The sequence below is a fragment of the Oryx dammah genome, unplaced genomic scaffold (genome assembly GCF_014754425.2).
Source record: "Oryx dammah isolate SB20612 unplaced genomic scaffold, SCBI_Odam_1.1 HiC_scaffold_23, whole genome shotgun sequence".
Taxonomy (NCBI): domain Eukaryota; kingdom Metazoa; phylum Chordata; class Mammalia; order Artiodactyla; family Bovidae; genus Oryx; species Oryx dammah.
The window spans coordinates 93,153,106-93,177,078 of record NW_024070207.1 but is presented as its reverse complement, the minus strand read 5'-3'; the positions used below and the strand labels follow the sequence as shown (position 1 = coordinate 93,177,078).

The 23,973-nt window shown below is 37.1% G+C and overlaps 1 protein-coding gene across 9 annotated transcripts in view; it reads right to left on the bottom strand.

The window, feature by feature from the left end:
• CASK (calcium/calmodulin dependent serine protein kinase) overlaps nt 1–23,973 on the bottom strand; it is a 392,189-nt gene that overhangs the window by 62,711 nt on the left and 305,505 nt on the right. For all 9 annotated transcript variants that reach the window (XR_005725457.1, XM_040266154.1, XM_040266155.1 and 6 more), the window contains 3 exons: nt 22,728–22,849; nt 6,274–6,351; nt 3,429–3,509 (listed from right to left, as the gene is read on the bottom strand). Coding sequence is in view for 8 of the 9 variants with exons in the window: in XM_040266154.1 (XP_040122088.1) it covers nt 3,429–3,509; nt 6,274–6,351; nt 22,728–22,849 (281 nt within the window). In the remaining variant the exon portion in view is untranslated. The remainder of the gene's footprint in view (nt 1–3,428; nt 3,510–6,273; nt 6,352–22,727; nt 22,850–23,973) is intronic.

Genomic DNA, 23,973 nt, shown 5'->3' with positions numbered 1-23,973 from the left:
TCACAAAAATACCAAAACTGAACTGTAAGAGAAAAATCCTTAAATTATATCACCAAATGAGGTCATACTTGATATTAACTTTTATTTGCTACTGTAAAAGACTGCTACCACAAAATGAAACTTTATCCAACACATACACAAACAAAAAAAGGGGCTACTTACAGATTGTTAAAAAGTCATTAAAAGAGTATGCCAAATAAAAAATAGAGAAATTAGAGTTTGAATATTTTTTTCAAGTATGTTATGAGGTGATTCAGCGATTGTTACTAAGCTGAAATAGCTATTATATTTAATTACATAAGAAGAATCATGTAAAAGGAAAAAAACAATTTTATGTTTTGTATGTAAAAGGGACATGGACAAGAAAACTAAGAACTTCAGACTAGAGTAGGAAAAATTCATTTAAAATTTATAGGAAAAAAGAAATTTTAGGTTTGAAAGTGGTTCTTTTGGCTTCTTAATTACAAATCATAAAATTTATCACTTAATAATGAAACTTTCAAGTCAACCTAAGGTGATTATAACCACCTTGTTTTTACTGAGAAAGTAAGATACCAATTTAAAAAAATAGGATTTAGGACAGAAAATATTAAAGGAAAAAAATCAAAGCATAGACATTCAATTCTGTTTATTGTCTTTATCCTTAATGTTTTATATTTTACAAATGCAATAAGCAAAGGATCTGTTCTCTTTAAAAAAAAAACAAGTCTTTAAAATGGAATAACTGAAAAAGGATAGTGTGGTAATATTTTTTATCATGACCTCTCGAGTATAGAGTTTAAAAAATCATTTAAACTTATACTCTCTTCTTTTAATTACTGTAAATATTTATAAGTATCTGTATTTTTAAATGTAAGGTAACCCAACATTGGAGAAGGCAGTTGCACCCCACTCCGGTACTCTTGCCTGGAAAATCCCATGGACGGAGGACCTTGATAGGCTGCAGTCCATGGGGTCGCTGAGGGTTGGACACGACTGAGCGACTTCCCTTTCACTTTTAACTTTCATGCATTGGAGAAGGAAATGGCAACCCACTCCAGTGTTCTTGCCTGGAGAATCCCAGGGACAGGGGAGCCTGATGGGCTGCTGTCTCTGGGGTCGCACAGAGTCGGACACGACTGAAGCAACTTAGCAGCAGCAACCCAACATTAAATCCTCATGTTTTAATGATCAGAAAGCAAAGAAAAAGTCAAATAATTGAAGAAATAAGTACAAAATTATATGCTAAGAACAACTCCCAAACTTTGGTATAATAAAAATTATAAATTAAAAATTTTTCCTTTATTAATATTTCTTTAACAATACCAATTTGAAATCATGATCTTAAAATGCTTTTAAAATAGAAAGCTCTAGCATTTAAAAGTTTAACATAGTATATACAGCTCAGAATTATACCTCCCACTCAGGACATTATCCAAACATATGCTTATTTGGGAATGACCACTGAGTTCAAATTAAGTTTATAGGAAAATCAATCCTTGTTACAAGTCATTTAAGAGCACAGCCTTTGGAGCCAGAAAGATCTGGGTTTTGAACCTCCACAAGGCCACTTACTAGGTAGGTGACCTAAAGCAAGCCTCTTAGCCTTTCTAGGGTACAGTTTCCTCTCTGAACTGTAAAATGGAGTTAGTTACATTACCTCGCATCTCAGCCATCAGCAAGTCCGTGTTCAACCACCTCTAAGGCAGAATCCCAATCTGCTCATTTTCCATCAGCCCCATCCTTCTCCAAGCCTCTACCACCTCACAGAAGCCTCCTAATTGGTCTCCCTCTCTTAACGCTTATCCTCACCACAGTCCATTCTCTACACAAGAGCTCCAGCAATCTCTAAAAAAGCACAGGTCTAACAATATATTCTTGCTTGCAGTCACCTGTGCAATCAGGAGAAAATCCAGATTCCTTACCATGGCCCCAAAGGTCCTTCGTGGTCTGGCCTCTGCCACCCTTGCCAGCTCTTCTTGTCTCACTCTCCCCTTTGTTTACTATATCCCAGCCACAATGGCCTTTCTTCTGTACTCTGACCCTATGAAGCTCTTTCCTGCCTCTGGGCCTTTGCATTTGCTCTTTCCCATGCTTGAACATTTAGAAAGCTGATTCTTTCATAAAACAAGTCTCAGCCCACATGTTAACTCCTCAGAGGGCCTTTCTCCTGACCCTCTGAAATAGCTTCTCCTTTACTATCATCTCTGCCCCATTGTCCTGTCTTTTTTTCATAGTTATTATCACTATATGAACTTATCTTGTTTGTTCGCTGGCTTACTGTCTGTCTCTAGTTCACCTATCCATGCCCTACCTAGAATGGAAGTTCATTGATTCTATTCACCACTACCCTTAGTGCCCAGCGCAGTGTCTGGCATACAGTAGGCATTTACATATTTGATGAGTAAATGAAAATGTCTTTTAAGCACCTAGCTGGGTGTTCAGAAATTACAAGTGAAAGTGAAAGTCGCTCAGTTGTGTTCAACTCTTTGTGACCCCATGGACTATATAGTCCATGGAATTCTCCAAGCCAGAATACTGGAGTAGGTAGCCTTTCCCTTCTCTAGGGAATCTTCCCAACCCAGGGATCAAATCCAGGTCTCCTGCATTGCAGACAGATTCTTTACCAGCTGAGCCACCAGGGAAGCCCAAGAATACTGGAGTGGGTAGCCTATCCCTTCTCCAGCAGATCTTCCTCAGCCAGGAAATTACAAGAACTATTTATTATTTCTGAAAATGCTTACTAATAGCAATGTACATATTAATTTCTCTCTGATGTCAGAAAAGCAAAATAAACCAGGGCTTCGAAGTTAGGTAAGTTGTGAGAGATGGGGCTGTCTTAGCGTTAATGGTTTTCAAAAAAAAAAAACAAACCTTAACCTTAAAAAAAATGATTTTATTTGAGTATATATTATTTTCTTTATTTAGCTTACTTCGAATCTGAAAGATCTACTGATCTCAATGGTCCTACATCATTCTCGGAACTGAGCTGAGGGTTACTTATCAATTTACAGATAGACCCATCTATCCAGAATGTACAGGCTTCTATCTGTGGAAAACACACTGCACAGAACAGTCAGTTGACCAACTTATCTGCAAATGGGCAAGTTCCTAATCTATTCAATGTTTTACTGAGTACTGTGCCCTAGACATGACAGATACTATGGAGTAACTAATAATATTCATTAGCTAACAATTATTAGGCATCAAGGCTATATCAGACACTGTGCAAAGCACAGTAGATGTATCATCTACTTAATTCTTATTCCAACTCCATGAGGTTGGCAAATAGCATCTTTACAATTTGGTATTATCTGGTATTGTAATCTTAACACTCTGACATATGGCTGAAAGCACATTTGATGAAGATGGCTATATTTCGTAAGAATTAGTAAAACCCTCTTTTGAAAGTGAGGTTTTATTTCTACAGAAGTTTAACTGTTACTCACCATGAAATGAGGTTGTGTTAAAATACGCTTTAGTTCCTTTGCATCGTTATTCTCAGGGTAACATGAAATTTCTTCCAATACCTAAAAAAACAAGCAAGATATAAAATAGTATGAAGAAGATGCTAGATTGAGAAAATATAGAATTCTTTTTAAATTAAAAAGTATGAATGGATTTTTATGGCAGGGAAAATAATTATTCTGGAAAAAAATTCATCATTTTATTCAAAGTTATTAATACATAGGAACTACATTGGTGGTAATAAGAAATAAACTGCTGTAAGAGTCTCTGCCTTCATTACCCAACTAAAACTCAAAAGATTATTGAAAAATACAAAACAAAATGACAAGTCTGTAATACATATTTATTACAGGCCTAGGTAACTTAATTAAACTTAATGGGAAAATGTCTCCGCAAATCTTTTTCTAAACTTACCATCGAGATGAATCTGCAGTACAAGTTGATAACAGATTTCTTTTATAATTAACAAAACTGTCCATTCCTTTCAGAAAGATTAAAATTGCAAAGGCTCAAACAAAAATAAAGAAGAGAAACACAAATACTTTCCCTTGTAGCCTGACAGAATCAATGTTATTCTCCACACTCATCTCCTCACATAGATAAAACCACATCTTGGCAATGATTCCTAGAATTAATTGCTAGGGCATGAAAGGGTTCCCAGTGGGCTCAGTGTTAAAGAATCAACCTGCCAATGCAGGAGACCCAGGTTGGATCCCTGGGTCGAGAAGATCCCCTGGAGAAGGGAACAGCTAGCTACCCACTCCAGTATTCTTGCCTGGGAAATCCTATGGACAGAGAGGCCTGGCAGGCTACAGTCTGGAGGCCAGGCTACAGTCTGGAGCGTAGCAGAGTTGGATCTGACTGAACAACTAAACCACCACCACCACTGGTTGAAAAAAAAAATAAACACAATCAAAAACTTTCCTCCTTTCACTTACATTTTCTTCACTAATTAGTTGCTAACATTTTCTCTGTACAGGTTTACATGGTTGTTTTCAAATGAAATTGTTCTTCAAAAGTTATCCCTTACCACTAGAATGGAGTTTACCCATTTAAAATTTGATTATGTGACACGAGCCCCAGGGAAGTCCTCCGTTCCTTTTTAGAGTAAACCTATTACCGCAGTTCTAACTGTAGATAGTTGGATTCAGAGTGGTTATTCACAGTGCACTCAATTCTAAAAGTCAAGCTGATCAAGGACTGCTTGAGCAGTATTGGCTGTCAGGGGCATGCACGTCATGTGCCCACCAGGAGTCTCTTGACTTGCCTTTGAGAATCCTACAACTGAGGCAGGAAGGGATGAGGTCACTTAGCCTAAAGATTAGATGTTAGCTAGTACTACTCAATCACCTCCTCAGGTAAGAACAAACCAACGAAAACTACAAGATTCCTTTCTTATCGAAACGTACTCTTAAATCGTGCTGATTAGGCTGTTAATTCATATTGGTTAATGATAATAAGCCAATTCTCCTTTGGTGTATTTTATGCTTTGAGTTTTTTACCAGTGAAACAAAAGATGAAACAATATACTCTCTCTGGTTCTCTGTTACTCTCACAGCCTATGATTTTAAGCACTGCAGTGTGGTCTCCTAATTTAGAGAGAGTCTCTTCTGACTGTTGCCACCTCTATTTCCTTGGTCTTGCTTCCCAGGGAATATATATTTTCCAGTACAGGTTTTGTGTTTAAAATCTGATCGGGAAGGAATTAGGTCTTCATACTCTTTCACATAGTAATTTCACTTTATAACAAAAATAATTTTTTTCAAAGGAAAATATTTCTTTGGATAAAGACTTTTATGACATCAAAAAGTGAAAAGAAAAGAAATCACTAGGTGTCTAACAATGGAGGCACTGTTAATTCATTATAATTTAGTAATAGCAAAGAAAAAACTATGCCAATATTAGAACTTATTTACAAAGACCAAGTAGAAGCATGGAAAAATGCTTATTACATTATATTAGGTTAAAAGAAAGATTGGGGCTTCCCTGAGGGCTCAGATGGTAAAGAATCTGCCTGCAATGCAGGACACTGGGGTTTGATCCCTGGGTTGGGAAGATCCCCTGGAGAAGGGAATGACTACCCACTCCAGTATTCTTGCCTAAGAAATCCCATGGACAGAGGAGCCTGGTGGTCTACAGCCCACGGGGTCACAAAGAGTTGGACACGACTGAGCGACTAACACTTTCACTTTTCAACAGAAATATACATTTTGATTGTAACTACAAAAAATTTATATGCAAACGATAGTGAATAGAAAAGGGGAAGTGAAAGTAAAAATTACTGTGTAAGGAGATGGGATTATAGATGAATTTCTACTTTCTAAACTTTCTGCAATATTTTTCTAATGTTGAAAACGTTAACATGTTTTCTAATGTTTCTAATATTTTCTAATGCTTCTATAATAAAAAAGTCAAAAGTTTGTGAAAGATGTACATTAACTGGCAATTTATAAAAATGACTTCTCTTGGAAGTTAGCTGCTATAAATATTTAATTAACTTTTGAATATGACCACCTTAAGAAAAGCAACCCAAATTTTCATAGCACATCGATTTCCACCAAGTGTGGTAAAATAACTTTTTCCTTCTTTTTAAAAAGAGAAGTAAAATCAATATGCAGCAGAACCAGAACTAGAAATGGTGCTGTGGAGAGTTCTTTTTTCTCTTCTGTATGTGAATGCTCAGTGATAACCTTAGAAAGACTAACCTGAGTATAATAGTCCAACTGTGACTTCAAGGCAACTGCCTCTTACTGTGTGGCAGAAACATTTTCATTAAAGGTAGCACATATGAAACCCAAATACATTTACAAAATACTTATCACTTACCTCTTTGGCTCTCTGTACTGCATCACTCGGAGGATTCCTGATTTGTGGTGAAGACTTCGTGTTAATTTTGTCATACAGCTAAAAGCAAAGGAGAATATCCAATCAACATTCATAATTCCTGGCTAAAAATCAAAGCTTCATATTTATTATCTCACAAAACAATATTTTCCCCTTAAAAAGGCATGCTGATGACTGCAGTGGGATGTTCTTCTTAAATCTCTTATTCATTCAAATGAGATTTGTCACGATGAGTGCTACGCCTATCTTTTAAAAAATCATCAATATTTCAGTAATCACAGCATTTTTTTCCTCTGATAGAAGCGACATTTAATAAGATGAGTAGAGAGTAGAAAGAAAGAATGCTTTCTGGCCAAGAAATGTCTGAAGGAATTTTCACAGAAATCTAAATCTTGGGAAAGGGCAAACCCAACTCCTTCTAGGAAGGAATGTTCTCATGAAAGGTTTATACTTGTTTTACTAGGGCTGTTCATTAACAGTATCAGTGCTGGCATCCTTCAGCAAGAAATTAAGGACACAAACCTTTTTCCTTTTTAACCTGTAAATTCATAGATTACAAGAAGACATTGAAAAGAATCGATATTTTAAAAACTCCACAAATCTAAAAGATCCAAAATTTAACTTTCTGAAGAAATTTAAGAGAAAAATGTCTGTAGTGTAGAAATGCAGTTAAAATATTACTTTCTGCCTCAGATGAAACATCTCATTCAACAGTCTGCTTTGAAAAGTGAAAAGCTGAAAATGATCTGTTAGTCTGCCACTTCTATTTCCTAACTTCTCTAAAATAGGTGGGGGGTTTTGGGAGACTGTTTTTTTTCTCTCTCCTACGTGCACCAGTGCCAGTGCAGAGGTCAAATACTGTAAACATTCTCCAGATTACAGTTAGACTTGTTTATACTGATGCAAGATAAAACTTTACGACTTGTAAATATTTGCGCCATACCATACATAAAAATTCCTAATGATTGACAGGCAGACAGATAGGACAAATAAATAAAGCCTAATGATAGCAATGTGAAGATATAGCAGTGACCATTTGAAAAAGTCAGCATTAAGAAAGTACTACTAAATTAGAGCTTAAATAAATAATGTAATAAGGCTAGTAAAATATTGGTCTATTTAAAGTATTATATTAACATTTAGAGAACTAGCAATATGTGGCTTATGTATAAAAGTTTGCTCAAATCCCTGTAGCATAATAAGCGCAGTCTCTGTACTCTGAATGACTTCCATCTCTAAAGATTGTGAATTCTGAAATTTGGAACCAGTGAATATTATTTTTCAGTAGAAATAATATTATATACTGTCTCAGTTCCCAGACTAGTCTATAGAGACAAATTAAATACTGTACATCTGCAATAAAAAGTAGGAGGGGAAAAGAACCCAACCCTCCAAAAGTAAAGAATTGTAAGTTAAAAATAAAAAACCACATTTAAAATACCCAACACTTAAAAATATCACCTGACATGTCATCATATTAATAAGCAAACAAAATAAAAAATATACATGGATAATGAGAAGATTTTTTAAAACTCTTGAATGCTGTTTAAAAACAGACCAAATTTAATTTGAAGCTTTATAAGTTGTTGGCACTGTCATTTATAATTACAATGTCTTTACAATGCCTAATTTTACCACAAAGAGTTTTGCCATTTTCTGGACCAACTCAAAGTCGCTCAGTCGTGTCCAACTTTTTGCAACCTCATGGACTATACAGTCCATGGAATTCTCCAGGCCAGAATACTGGAGTGGGTAGCCTTTCCCTTCTCTAGGGGATCTTCCCGACCCAGGAATCAAACTGGGGTCTCCTGCACTGCAGGCAAATTCTTTACCAACTGAGCTATCAGGGAAGCCCTGCTTGACCAACGACTATTACTAATGTTACTTTCAAAATTTTCAACCATGATTAATTTCTGTTTATACATTTAATAAATGCACATTAGTTTTTAACTCACAAAGTAACAAAACTTCCAAGCTCCCAGAATCACTCTATCACTAGAGGCTTTTTATTTTTGGCTTGGTCTTACAATGTGGTTCCTTAGGTGAGTGAATCTTGAGAACACAGGGGGGCTCTCTTTGTTTATCACCCACCCTTTGTCGCCTGCCCCCATCTATCAATATATGAAGTATACTTAGAAAAGATGGGGTTTGGGGACTTGGCCTGCTGTCTTAGACTTTCAGTTAAAGCCCAAGCTAAGGCCAGTAGGAAGTAAGTGGTCTGTTAGTACGCTGCCAGGCCACCCCTCTAGGGCTTGCTGAAAGGTAGCTAAATTGGTCCTTCCATACTCATCCCAGCACCGTATTTTGCCTGACATGTGGTGTTTGGGGTCCCAAGTGAAAAGAGCCTCTTTCCTGGTTGGAGGCTGCCTGGGGCAGTCCTTGATGGCAGGGTGAGAGGTCAATAGCAGGGTAGCCTGCACTTGCAATGTATGTTGCGGCAAGAATGTGTGTTTTCCGTGAGTCTGGGAGCTGCCTCAGAATGTAATCTGGCTGGAGCCATCTTGGTGGAAACGTGACCAAGAGGGTTGTCTGCACAGAGCAAGGGGACCCAGAAGTGCCTGTGGGGTCATGGCTGAAGGCAGGAGCTGAGAGGGTGCTGCCGGGGCCAGCTGCAGAGTACACCGATGATGCAGAGGCAACCTGGGACTGAGACAACATCGGGATGCCTGCCATACCTTGGGCGCTAACAGCCAAGACAGCACTGGCTGCCTGAGGGACATGACTACAGGACCTGCTGTTTAAGTGTTTTTTCTCTTTTCTATGATCAGACTCTTGAGTCCTTTGACATTCAGTAACAGCACCCTACTATGAGACTGAGTTCATTGTAGATGTTTAATAAATGTTTCTTTAAAAAAAAAAAAGAGTTTTTAACTGGTGTACAGGAACTGTAAATGGATATTAAAAAAAAAAAAGAAACAGAGCAGGAATACTTATTTTAACTTCTTTCTTTAGGAACCAGATATCATGGATCATCTTTCTGACTGTACAGTTAAAAGCCTTCCCTCAAAATTAAGAAATAAATTTTGACCACATTAATTCTTTTCATTTTTTCCCTATGTTTCAGGCCTGACTTCAAAAATTTTTCAAGGTAAAAGAGATCTTAGATATTGACATGATTCAACTCCTCCATTTTAAAAAAGAGAGAGCTGACATCCGGTGACATGAAGCGAACACACAGCTTCCGGGAGCCAGAGTAGCAGGGAAGAGACCGGCCTCCTGATGTGTGCTGTTCTCTCTCACACTACAGTGCCGTGGCTTCCATTAGAATTCAGTAACAGTCTCATGCCAGGGAGACAACTTCAGCAAATATGTGGGGAAAGAACTGTAGAAAATGCCATTTATAGGCTGTAGGGGAAAAAAAGTAACTAAATATGATTTGAAAGATATTAATCAATTAACTGCAAGTCTTGCCCTATTAAAGAACATTTAGAATCCTCATCCTTGCCCGGACAAATGATGACCATTTCAGTTTTGTGGGCCATATGGACTCTGTCACAACCACTCAACTCTGCTGTGTGTGTGAAGGCAGCCATCAATAGTCCATAAATGAATGGGCATGGCTGGGTTCCCATAAAACTTTATTTACAAAAACAGGTGGCTGGCTGGATTTGGCCTGACAGCTGTAGTTGCCAACACGTGCTCTAGAAGCTCAAATTGAAGGTGAACTGAAATGACAAAATATATTTCTGTTGGCTGTTTGCTTCCCTGCCATCTGAAGATGTGTTTGTAAAGCTGAGGTGTAGAGGGTGAGGCAGAGGGAGGGAAGAATGTTAATAAACTATTCCTAGAGAGAAAACAAGAATGAATGTCTTAGGGTTTTTCTCTTTCTAATGCAATTATAGTTACGCAAGTTCAGCACTTTTTATTAAAATGCACACACGCACACACACAGCCCAAGGCAAAACGAGGAAATGTGAACAGCTGCAAGGGGAACAGACTGTTTCACACTGTGTCAGTCCCAGACAGGCCTGCTCACTGCCAGTGTCTGGCACTGGGTCATATACAACCCCACACGGCTGCAAGGACACGCTTCATCTGTCTGTCTTAAGGAGTATAAAAGCACAGTTCCGTTAAGAGGCCCCATTTTATACTTGAGATGGGTTGTTTTTGTATAAAAGCAGAATAAAGCTGGTGGTCATACTAAATTGAACTCTGCTGAGATTGTACTTTCAAACATAATGATGGTGAAATAAGTTCATGTCATTTTTTTTATTTACATGCAAAACACTAAATCAAGCTTCTTTTTTGTTTTTTAACCCTACTCCATGGCACCTCACTGTCTTCTGATTTCTTTCATCAAATAGAAGTTTCTGTTTTGTTCATAGTTTATACACAGTACTTAGCAGTATCAGCATTTAAAATGGAATGGTTGGTGGAGAACCTATAAAATTACTATCACCAGGTTAGATGTCCCACTAACTTACTAGCAGAAAGAAAACCAAACCTAAAGGACCAGAATATACTTTAGATGTGAAAGATTATGACTTTTGCTATAGATGTGAGCCAAATAATGAATGGGTTTGTAGAGTTGCTGGAACACAAAAGTTCATTAAGCTACCACCATCTTACCACCTAAATCAAAGATATCAAAGAGAGTCCCCACTGGAAAAGAATTAAAGTTTTCAAGAGTCAAATATTTAGCTGCAAAGTATGCAATGAAATGTGTCTTTAATGTTAGTAAAAAGATAACAACAGTGTTCACAAGTTTATACTGCAAAACGATAATGGGAATTGAAATGACTTGCTCTGGAAACAGACTATCATATTAAGAATTTCTTTGTAGTTGCTGTGAAGAAGCTAGGTGATTAGGAACAAAGTTCCAATGTCACATCTTTTCAATGAACCCAGCAGACCAGCCATTGATATCCAACAGTATTTTAAAAAATACATCTGAGAACTGGAAAAATGTTAGGGAAAGGTGATTTAATACTAAAATATAAGGAACTGATATTCAACTACTGTGCTGGAGATGGTCTTCTGAAGCTAGAAATCAGAGAACATCTGAGCTCTAAAGAACTACTTTTCCTGCTCAAGTTTATGTATCAACTTACTGTCTTCAGGTTAAAAATATAAAAATGTCCTCTCAAAGATCTTTAGTGTCATTAAAAATGACACAGTTGCAAAATAAAAAGACAACCTACTGAATGGGATAAAATACTCGCAAATAATATGACTGATAAGGGGCTAATATCAAACATTTATAAATGACACATATACAACTCAACATCAAAAAAAAAAAAAAAGAAAAAGAAAAAAGAAATAATTATAATGTAATTAAAAAATGGGCAGAAGAACTGAATAGGCAATTTTCCAAAGAGGAAATGCAGATGACCAACAGGCACATGAAAAGACACTCAGCATTGTTAATCATCAGGGAATTGCAAATGATAACCTCAGTGAAATATCACCTCACACCTGTTAGAATGGCTATCATCAAAAAGAACACAAATAACAAATGTTGGTGAGGATATGGAGAAAAGGGAACCTTAGTATGCTGTTGGTAGGAATGTAAATTGGTACAGCTACTGTGGAAAATAGTATGGAGGTTCCTCAAAAAACTAAAAATACAACTACCATATGATCTAGCAATTCTATTCCTGGGTATATTTCTTAAAAAAAAACACACTAATTGGAAAAGATACCCGCACCCCAATGTTCATAGCAGCATTATTTACAATTGCCAAGCTATGGAAGCAACCCAAGTGTCCATCAATAGATGAATGGATAAAGAAGATGTGGTGCGTGCGCACACACACACAATGGAATACCACACAGTCATAAAAAGAGTGAAACCTTGCCATTTGCAGCAGGCTTTATGCTAAGTGAAATAAATCAGACAGAGAAAGACAAATACTGTATGATATCACTTCTAGGTGGAGTCTAAAAATAAAACAAACTAGTGAATATAACAAAAAAGAAAGAGAAACATAGAGAACAAACCAGTGATTACCAGTGAGGAGGGGATTAAGAGGGACAAACAATTAGGTATAAAATAAGCTACAAGGATATACTGTACAACACGGGAATATAGCCAGCATTTTATAATAACTATGGACTATAATCTTTAAAAATTGTGAATCATTAATTGTACTGTGCTGTGCTATGCTTAGTCGCTCAGTCATGTCTGACAATTTGTGACACTATGGACTATAGCCTGCCAGGCTCCTCTGTCCATGGGGATTCTCCAGGCAGGAATACTGGAGTGGGTTGCCATGCCCTCCTTCAGGGGATCTTCCCAACCCAGAGATGCAACCCAGGTCTCCTGCACTGCAGGTAGATTCTTTACTGTCTGAGCCATCACTAGGAAGTCCCACTAATTGTACACCTGTAACATATAATATTATATGGCAACTGTACTTCAGTTTAAAACAATGACATAGTTGAAACTTGGAAAACAGCAGTATATTTAACAGTGGTATAAAGATTGTGTGATGGGAAACGTTAAGTGTGAAATAAACACACTACAAAATTTAAAATGGCATTTTCAAATATTTTAGGAGCTACAATTAAACTTTGGGAAGAACTTATATAGTCTATCTTACAAACCTAAAGATGATTATGCATCATTGGGATATTATGATTTAGAAAAGGAAATTAAGTCACTGAAGGCATTTTGCTCTCATAGGATTAAATAATGCCTATTCTATCAGCACAAAAAACTGCCTAACAGTTTATATTTTGTAAAATTTCTAAAAATCAATTCAATTAAAATAATTGAAGAAAGCACTCAAAGATTAGTCATGCTGATGACTTTCCATCTGAAATGGAGATAATATATTCCATTCATTTGATGAGCGTACTTTCATTATCTGTATGTGATCCTTCACAATTTGTACTATGTACTAACTTTCCCTCTAAAAGTTCAGAAAACATGTAGATAGCTAAATTTTATAAATCTTAAACTAAATTTGTTTCTCACTTGAAAAAAACGTGTATCAAATCCACAAATCTAGTGATGGTAATAAAGTGGCAAGAGTCGCACCTCAGCATTTAGATTTTTCCTAGAGAAAGATTCAGGGCTGCTACCAATATTATGGCCCAGTTTAATACTGGATAACTCAAGTTAGAAATGGATACCCAATGGAGTTTACTTAATGGTCAATAAGAATGTTGCTGGAAACCCTTAAATCAAGTTTTATAAATGCATGGTGGGGGTGTATACCCTTTTGAGTCTTAGGACTGGCCTAGTGGCCTAGCGATATACTGCTCTATCTAAATCCATTATGAAAGTTTTCTTCTGATGGCAAACAGGAAATTAAAAAATCAATATATCTGGACCATTTTAAGGTTTCCTGAAAGGGTTGCAAAATACACTGGATCTTGACAGCAAAATCCTACCAAGGAGGCCCCTGTTTGGTTTAGGTTTTCCTTGTCTGTGTACAGAGCTGCTTGTGTTTCAATCCTATTAGAACATTGCTCTTTCAGGGATTTATCTTTGATCCAAGAAATTAAGACTTGCTTAACCTCCTAGTTCAATCTAAAAAGACTGTTGATGGCCTAACAACATAGGCCACTGTGGTGGATTTCTGTTCAGTTGGCTGCTCGCTCTGAGAAACTCAAACACTGGCCTCAGATGACCTAACTTGACTGACCTCACTTGGTCTTTTTCAGTTGGCCAATAACTCTAAAATGAAGCCTTGTAAGAAACAAATCATAATGCCTATTCTTGAGCAAGCAAAAGAAAGCATGAGGAAAAATAACCAGTTAGATGATACAGGCGGGCTTTATTTTACTTTTAATTAAATCTTATGAAATAGGGCACTTTCGAATACTAGATCCAAGTTTCCCCAAATGTGAGAAATTTCACTATGATATACATTTCATTTCCATAAAAAACCTACTAAATTTTTTTAAAGTGCTAAAACCTCATTTTATAAGGTGTTCTTCTGAAACATCTATATTAGTAGTTAAATACTATTTAGGGTAACTGAATTTCCTATTATTAATTTGCTGCTTTGAAAGAAAATATTTACATTAGGTATGTCATATGATATTTCATTACTGAGGCAGTTCAGTAAGTTTTGACTTAGGATATGAATTATTTTGTATAAGGAAACACCAAGCATTGGTACAAGTAGCTATAGCAAAAATGAATTTCTGTTGTGGGGAGTTAAAAGAGAACAAAAAAGACAGTCTGGCAGAAGTGGTTTTATGAGATAATGTTTGAAGGACCACAAAGAGAAGAAAGGAACTATGTTCTTGGATGTGAAGGCTGCAAGCCAACCACATCGAACATTCTTCAACTGAGCATACCACATTCTTTTATGGGGGAACACCCCCTCCAACCCTTCCCTTGGGAACAGCATGAAGAAGAATCAGAGCCTGTTGCACTTGGAAGGCTTTTTGAACATTCCCCTGCCTTCTGGTAAAGTGGACTATAGTGCTACAAAAATAGAAGAACACTCAGTGGGAAACACTGGTGCTGGGGGCAAGCTGACTCTTGGTATTTTAGAGTAAATTCCAGTCACTCTTTTAGGAGGTGATTCACCTGGACAAATAAGGGAATGAGAGGGACTGCTGTAGTTAACAACAGTTTCAGTGAAACTCACACATTCGTTTCACAGAGATGTATATCATAGGAGCTAACCTGGAGACTACAGAGAGAGCAATTGCCTGGGGATGAAACTAAGGCTGAATTCCCCACTACTGGCCACTTTCACCTGGAGGATTTGCCTTTTCCAAGTATATAATTATCTACCACAAAATATTGACATTGGATGAATGGATAAACAAAATTAGGTATACACACAAGATGGAGTATTTTTCAGTCTTTAAAAGGAAGGAGATTCTGATACATACTACAACAAGGATGAACCCTAGGAACATTATGTTTGGTGAAATAAGCTAGTCACAAAAGAACAAATAAGGTATGATTCCACTTCTCTGAGGAACCTACAGTAGTCAAATTCCTTGAGACAGAAAGTGGAATGGTGGCTGCCAGGGGCTAAGGAGAGGGGGAAATGGTTTATTTACATCTTCCTTACTTTCTTTCATCAGTGGTTATAGTTTTTGGTGTATAATCTTATATCTCTTTTATTCAATTGTTTTATCCTTTACAATAGTATTATATTTTTAAAATTTTATCTTCACTTTATTCATTGCTTTTATATAAAAGTATAGTTAATTTTTGTATGTTGATCTTGTATCCTGCAGTTTTGCTAACCTTACCTATTAGTTCTAGTAGATCTTTTGTAGTTTCCTTAGGATTTTCTATGTATAAGAATATATCTCTATGAGAATATGGTTTTACTTCTTTTCTAGGCTGCATGCCTTGAATTTCTTTCTCTTGCTTTACTGCACTGGCCAGAACTACCATAAAAATATTAAATAGAAGTGGTAATAGTGGAAAATCCTTGCTTTGTTTCTGGTTATATTAGTTTTCTATTGCTGCTTAACAAATGACCATATTCCTAGTAGCTTTTTTCCTCCCTTTAAGTTTATTGATATTTACATTGAGAATGAAGAAAAACTAATTTGAAAATATTTAGGTCAGATGATATTTCTAGTTCTCTTTATCTTAGGAATGTTGTTTCCTATGACACTTTCCCTATTGATACTAATATTTTGATACATTGATGGAAACAGACATTGGAGTTTTTGCCTAACCAGTTAAAAACAGAGGAATGAGACCTCCCATGTCTAAAGCAAGCTTGTCAATCTCCAGCCCCAGGAGGGAGGGGGCACAAGGCCACCTGTGCCCGGGCACTTACCACCCAGATGGTTTCATATTTGCTGAAGTTTACTCTTTAAGACTACATGGGACCCTGGGAAGGTACCAGTAGCTCAGCCTCTAAAGGTCCTTAGGCCTTATTTTTGCAGACATGTAAGTGCAAATCGACCAGACTACAAATTCATGGGAAACTTAGCTTTGGTATTTCCTGACTGGTAACCTATTTAAACATCCAAACTCAACACTGTATCAACTTACTTCTCTGACCCCAGATTGCTCAAAAACATCAAATTATTGCAGAAGTTCCATGTTTTTCCCTATTAGGAAACTTCTGAGTTCTAAAAATAAGCTATTTCCAAATATGACTACCAATTTAATATCTTTAAAAAAGCAAAACAGTAAATCAAGAGTTGTAGTTTTCCAGTGTTAACTCCAGGTCAGATAGAAAAACTCTCTAATTCTCCCAAAGAAGCAAAAAAAAAAAAAATCATAATAAAGATGTCAATAATATAAAATATGGAAGATTAAAGACATCAACTCATTTCTACACAATATTTTAAAATATTATTTTATTATAAAAATTACTTATAATATAAAACTGCTAAATTGCTATTGTAGTTAGTCTTTGCATTATTAATCTAATCACTGATTTTTTTTTAAGAACTTCTCAAGAAAATAATCTTAATTAAGTGGGGCACCACATTTACCATGGAAACAGCAGTCTGTAACAAATGTTAACAGCTGCTCAGAGGTATGACAGATGGTGGGTGAATGTTTAAAACTTAGTCGTCAAAGTTTGGCAGAGAGGAATAAATGTGTAATTTAACAATGTTTTGTAACATTGTTGACTTACAAAATAAACATTAATTCTGTACTAGGAAAATTTCTATAAGAACTTAATAAGACTGAGAATCACCACCAAATAACATTTGCAAAGTACTTTGTATCTGGAAAAAACTCTTGATTTTTCAGCCCACTGAAAACGCATCCATCATCTCACCATGCAGTGTATCATATACAAGTTCTAAAACTGATTCAAAATATTAGTAAAAGAGATAATTACACTTTAACATCAATTCCCAAGAAAGAAAGCCTAACTAATGAACAACAGGGTAACACTTCATTATTTTATGGTTGATTTTTATAATCTGCACTCATACTTGAAAAATCAATTCAGGGCAAAATTAGTTTTCTATGCTGTGCTGGGCTGGAGATTCTCCCTTCAAATACATGGCTACCTGGAATCTCAGAATGTGACTTTATTTGGTAGTCAGATCTTTGCAGATAGTAATTAATTAGGATGAGGTCATATTGGACTAGAGTGGGCCCTAAATCCAGTGACTAGTATCCTTATAAGAAGGCCATGTGAAGACACAGAATCACACACATACAGAGAAAGCCCTGTGAAGATGGCGGCAGAGACTGAAGTACTGCAACTACAAGCCAAAAAACACCAAGGACTGCAGGCAACTACCAGAGCAAGGGAGGATTCTTCCCTGGAGCCTTGGAGGGAGCATGGTTCTGCTGGTACCTGACTTAAGACTTCTAGTCTCCAAAAGTGTAAGAATAATCTGTTATCTTAGTGAAAGTCGCTCAGTCGTGTCTGACTCTTTGTGACCCCATGGACTATACAGTCCATGGAATTCTCCAGGCCAGAATACTGGAGTGGGTAGCCTTTCCCTTCTCCAGGGGATCTTCCCAACCCAGGGATCGAACTCAGGTCTCCTGCATAGCAGGTGGATTCTTTACCAGCTGAGCCACAAGGGAAGCCCAATTGGTTATCTTAAGCCACCCCATTTGGGGCAGCTTTAGCAAACACACGCCAAAGTGTATTTTACTAATACTGATCTATGTATTTCATATACAGAGTATCACTGTGCCAGTGCTTTAAAACTTTGAAAGCAGAAATATTGGAACAAGCTGGACCAGGCACAGTTCCTCCTCTTTATCTCTTCCTACAAAATGAGAATCAGCATATGTGTGCCAGGGTGAACTAGTTGAATAGCAAATATTTAGACATTCTGGATCTATTTCTAACTACAGATTATACTAGAACTCAAATCAGAAAGCATTTCCTCCCTCAGTGGAACCCACAGTGTTTCTCCTTTTGTTTTAATGTAAATTCTTTCCATACAACAGATATTTTGTTTCCCTCAAACTAATTCTAAGAATGTTTCTTCAAATTCTGAGCTTGTTACTATTTTAAAGTCATGGCTAAAAAAACAATAGAGTGCTACACAGTCTTTTATCTTCTGCAGGAACTTAACCTTGTTTCCTTTGGTCAGCTGAAAAATTATGGCCACATACTTAGCGATTGTGAGTGTTATTGAATTAATAGAAATTAATTATCTAAATATAATAAAAATATTTCATGAAATGACTCAGTGAGATTAAAGTAGCAATCAAGACATGGTCCACAAAACAAGGCCACTAGGTGTCACTGCTTGGAATTCTTGAAAAAACCAACAGAGATTCTGCAAAACAAAACAATCTGATTCCAAGAACACTAGAAGGAAGGAGAATGAACGGTTAAAGTTGAAAAGCTTCTTCTCAAGTGTTGGTCTGTATAATGATCCTTTTTTTGTTATGCAGACCATAAGTAGTGAAGTACTTAAACATTTTTCCATGGCTAGACTTCTCTAAATGGCAGCCATTTGAACACTTCATGGATCTCATGATTGAAATGTTGCCTGTTAACTCTGAAACAAGAGCTTAATGAGCCATATTTAAGGGCTGTAGATCATGGGGGCATTATCTCATTCAGGATGATTGAGCTTTCGTTGAAGGATGGCTCAGTTTGGATCAAATGCATCCCAACACTGCCCAGAGCTGGCCTTACAGTCAGTCATCTCAGGAGAGTTCTGGGCTTCACACGTAGTGCTTGTCTGCAAAATTCTTAAGATGTGATGTCTTTGGGGGATCACAGCTTATTTTTAGGCCACCAGCTCCTTTTCAAATAGAGATGCATTGATGGGGCAGATACTGATACAGACACTTCTCTAAGTTTATAATAAAAATCCAAAGGAAGTTTAAATACATTTTTCCTCACTAAAATCTACGAATCTCTCCTGAAATGGTGACAATGTCTACCCAAGAATGCAGCAGTTATTCAAAATAAATATTTGCAGTGAGGTCTGAGAAGTTTAGCATTGGATGGTAATGGCGGCCTGGCTCAGTTCCAAAATCCAGCCTGTGTTTGATTATCTGCCCCTTTGTAGAAGCTAGCAATGTTCTTGTATTTCCTCTGCAGTCTCACAAGCTTGGTATGCTGTTACATTAAGTAAGAAGAATACAACTCTGAAAACTAATTTGGGCTTCTCTTAGCCTTTAAATGACAAAAAGTCCTTGATCTAAAGAAGACCAGTAAATCTTAGCACTGACTAGCGCTGAAATAAACCAAACCAAATCTTCATGCTCTGCTGTAGCTTCTTTCAAACATCCTACTTACTAGTTTTAGTTAAAGCTATGTCTTCTATGGAAAATTCACAACTGTCACAACTTTCTGTATCTGGGACTTCCCTGGTGGTCCAGTGGTTAAAACTCTGCACTTCCACTATAGGGAGTGTGGGTTCGATCCCTGGTTGGGAAATTCCTGTATGCCTTTGCCAAAAAAAAACCAAAAAGACAAAAAAACAACAAAACCAAACCAACAAAAACAAAAAACCGAAACCAAAAAGAACACAACTTTCTGCATCATATGAAACAATGATAAAGAACAGATATTTAAATAGCCAAGGAAAAGAGGTCAAACTAATTCAAATAACACATTAACAAAAACAATGATGACAAAACAAAGGAGAAAATGGAATGCTAGGAGCTATTCACAAAATAGAATGCATTTCAAGGGCTTTTTGGTGTCCAAAGAAAATAACAAGTTATTTAAAATAAATTTAATCTGAAATATGTTCTCAAATTACTTAAGATAAATTACACTAAGGAGAAAACCCATTTCCTTATCTTCCTGAGCACATTTTTTAGCTTTACTGAAGTATAATTGACAAATTAAATTGTAATATATTTAAAGTGTACTACATGATGATTTGATAAATGTAAACATTGTGAAAGGATTCTAACAATCAAGTTAATTAATACATCCATCACTTCAAATATTTATCATTTCTTGGGGATGAGAATACTTACGTTCTATTCTCTTAGCAAATTTCAATTATAAAATACAGCGATATCAACTATAGTCACCATTCTATACATTAGATCCTCTGACCTTGAAGGAGGAAACAGGCAGAGCTGGACTCCATCTTAGGCCAGGCTGTGAACATTAGGCTACACGCATGGTCCACCCTCCCAATGGACTCTGAACTTTGTGCCCGGTGTCTATAGCAATGGCATACCAATGGAAAACCAGACCCTCCTCCCCCTTGATAAAAGAGCCTCAGGACTTGTACTTGGACTCTCCATTGCCTAAAAGAATATGCTAATTGTCTCTGTAACAGAACAAAGTGGTAAATTCCATTATGTTTACCGGGATGTGACCACAGGCCTATTGATAATATCCACTGTTTATCTAGTCTTGTGACACAGGAATCTTTAGTTAACTTTGATCTTATCTCTCTTTTACCTTGTCCAGACTAGTTTCAAGGAATTTGGAGAGGTGGGTTTGAGCAAGTACACTTAGGGTATATAAGGTTTTCACAAAAACTGGTCGGGGTCCTTGGCTTCAAGAGGAGACTCTGCCTTGGGCCCACCAGTGTAATAAACTGCACACCACTATCTGTACTGTCCTTCTGAGTGAGTTTGTTTCCTGAAACGTGTGGCTACAACAACCTTATTTATCTTAGAACCAAAAGTCTGTACCCTTTTACCAACTTCTCCCCATTTTTCCCACCTCCCAGCCTGGGCAACCACCATTCCACTTTGCTTCTATGAGTTTGACTTTTTAAAAAATTGATACTGTGCAGTATTTGTCTTTCTCTGTCTGGCTTATTTCACTTAGCACATTTAAAAACTATTTCCCTTGTATGGCTGAGACCTTTAGCTGTTCACTTGAAACTATCACAACATTGTTAATTGGTGGTAGCCCAATCCAAAATAAAAAGTTTTTTTTAAAAAACAAACAAACAAACAAAAAACCTATTTCCTAGCTCTCTTGCAGCTACTTAAGCATGTAACTAGTATTTGCCAATGGAACATAGACAACTCTGATACAGCCCACTTGCAACCCTCACCCTGCAAAATTTCCCATTTTCTCTCATCTGCTGGCTGGGTGCAAAGAATGCAGTGGAAGAAGCCTGGATCTCTGAATGCCTGTGTGGAAGAGACTCTTCCTGCTCCTCTCCTTCCCACCTACTGCAGTTGACTGTGATGTGAGCAAGAAATAAACTTCTATTTTGTTAAGCCACTCAAATTTTAGGATTGCACGCTGTAGCAGTTACTCAGTCTTGAATTAATACATATACTATGTTAAAATGTGTAACTATTAAAAAATGGTAATTAACTTGATCAAATCTATGGATAGAAGCAACTGTGAGATACTATACTTGGTGGGAAGTTGAAACTTACTGTGACACTCTTAGCTTGGCTTTTCCCAAACTGGTCCTTACCAGTTTGGCAGGATTGTGAATGAAAATTCTCTGCCCAAATTAGTTTGAGAAATGCTATTAGAGTTAATTGGGTTTTTTGCTATAGGCCATCTTAGAGATGCTATATACTAACACCTGTTGTGAATCCATATAAAGGGAATAAAGAACATATAGCATTTCCCAAACTTATATAGCCAGTAAAAAATTTTAATCAATAAATTTTAGATCTACTCCTCTCTCTTGAATGGTAACACCCACAACTATCTCCCAGAACAATGCTCTGCAGAATACATCGTGGGAAATTTTGCATTAGTTTAATTCGTATATGGTCGATTAATCAGTGAGCACCACAAAGTTCTAGGCATCCCAAAGCAAATTTTATTCTTATTAAGGGAAGATTTTTCTTGTAAAAAGACTAATATGTACAAGTAGACTAATATGTGCTAAGAAAGGTATTTTACTTAAAAATATGACTAAAATGAGGGCAGATTTGAACTGTCAGCTTCTGACTTGTATCTGTCAGTGCAGTCTGTCATATTTAATAATGGAATATATCCTTATGTTTTAAAGAGAGACACTGAGTTTATGAAAACCAGCAATGTTAAGTATGAGATGTGTGTGTGAATAGAGTCCACTGTACAATGTCTTGGAGAAGGCAATGGCACCCCACTCCAGTACTCTTGCCTGGAAAATCCCATGGATGGAGGAGCCTGGTAGGCTGAAGTCCATGGGGTCGCGAAGAGTTGGACAAGACTTCACTTTCACTTTTCACTTTCATGCACTGGAGAAGGAAATGGCAACCCACTCCAGTGTTCTTGCCTGGAGAATCCCAGGGACAGGGGAGCCTGGTGGGCTGCTGTCTATGGGGTTGCACAGAGCTGGACACGACTGAAGTGACTTAGCAGTAGCAGCACAACGTCTAACTTAATTCTCTCTCTCCTATACTCATGTTTGAGGTGCAATGTTTGAAAACAATATTTAGAAGCAATGAGAGGTAATCACAGCAAAGCTCAATGAATTCTTCTAAAGATATACATACATACTTATTTTTTTCCACTGTGACTTGTTAGGCTCTGTTGCATTTGTACCATATATAAGAGACTTAATTTCAGTTATGAATCTATGATGGATGACTTCCTGCATTTCTCACAGACGGGCAGCAACTGAAAAAGGACTGTTATGGTAACTATTCAGTTTACCCAAAAAAATTAGTAAAGAGAAAGACTTACATCTAGTAGCGTGTGAAGATGCTGATCCTGGAAAACACTGTGTAGAAAATCTAAGTCCTTTTCACTGCAGTCTGTAAGTGCATGAATCTCTTCCAGGCTGTCCAGCACCTGTGACACTGCTCCTAAGGGGAACAAGCAGAACAGAAACAGCCAGTAGAGAAAGTCAGTGTCAGACTCACCTTCATAACCTAGATCTGACATTTCAGAACTGTGGACTAACACACTTCAAAGGTTCATGTCTTTACTGGAAAACAGACTTAAATGTGTTTCATATCACTTAATGACAGAGTATTTGCAGGGAATTTATGTTTTTAACAATGTATTTGCACGTACCTCATTTTTCAAAGTAAATTGCCTCTTGTCTTACTTGGATTAGGGCAATTCATCAACTACAACTGAGCTACTAGAAGATCTGGGTGCAGAAAGTCATACATCAGAAAGAGACTATGGGTTCCCAGGACTCCATGATGTTTTGAAATATGATAGAAATAATGGAGGTGGTCATTTCACACAGGGGCTTTCCAACAAGAACATAAGGTAAAGCCAGATGTAGATGTGAGGGACAAACCTTCAACTGGGAGCTCCTGCTATGTAAATCCTTATAAGGATTAAAAAAAAAAGATTTATTATTTAATTTGGCTGTGCTGGGTATTAGTTGCGGCATGTGAGATCTAGTTCCTTGACCAAGGATTGAGCCCAGGCCCCCTGCACTCTAAGTGTGGAGTCTTAACCACTGGACCACCAGGGAAGTCCTCCTCTTAGGATTTTTAAGGCTCAAACTTAACTAGCAAAAATCCCACTCCATTCTTTTTCCTCCCTTTACATACAAAGTCAGTTGTTCTCAGTTAATTGGGCCCATTTTACTAAGGATAGATATACTGACTGACACGTCAGAATACCATAGTAGATATTAGGGGAAATAGTTTTTGTAGGACAGTGTGGTCACTTTAAATTTCCTCTAATAACTGGGAATCCAGAGAGGTAGTAACAAAGTCACTTAGCCTTAAAGAAATGGTTAGCCTGTTCTACTCCGCAGACAACACGCACATATACATTCCAGAGCAAGAAAAGCACCCTGAGAGCCTACACTTCAGGACATTAGTGTACATAGTGTTAGAGACATTCTAACAATAAGTGCCTCACTGCACATGCAAATCTTAAATCTGTAGTTTTCGAACAGCAGCAATTTTGCCCCTCAGGGGGACATTTGGCAATGTCTGGAAAGACTTTTGATTGTCACAACTAT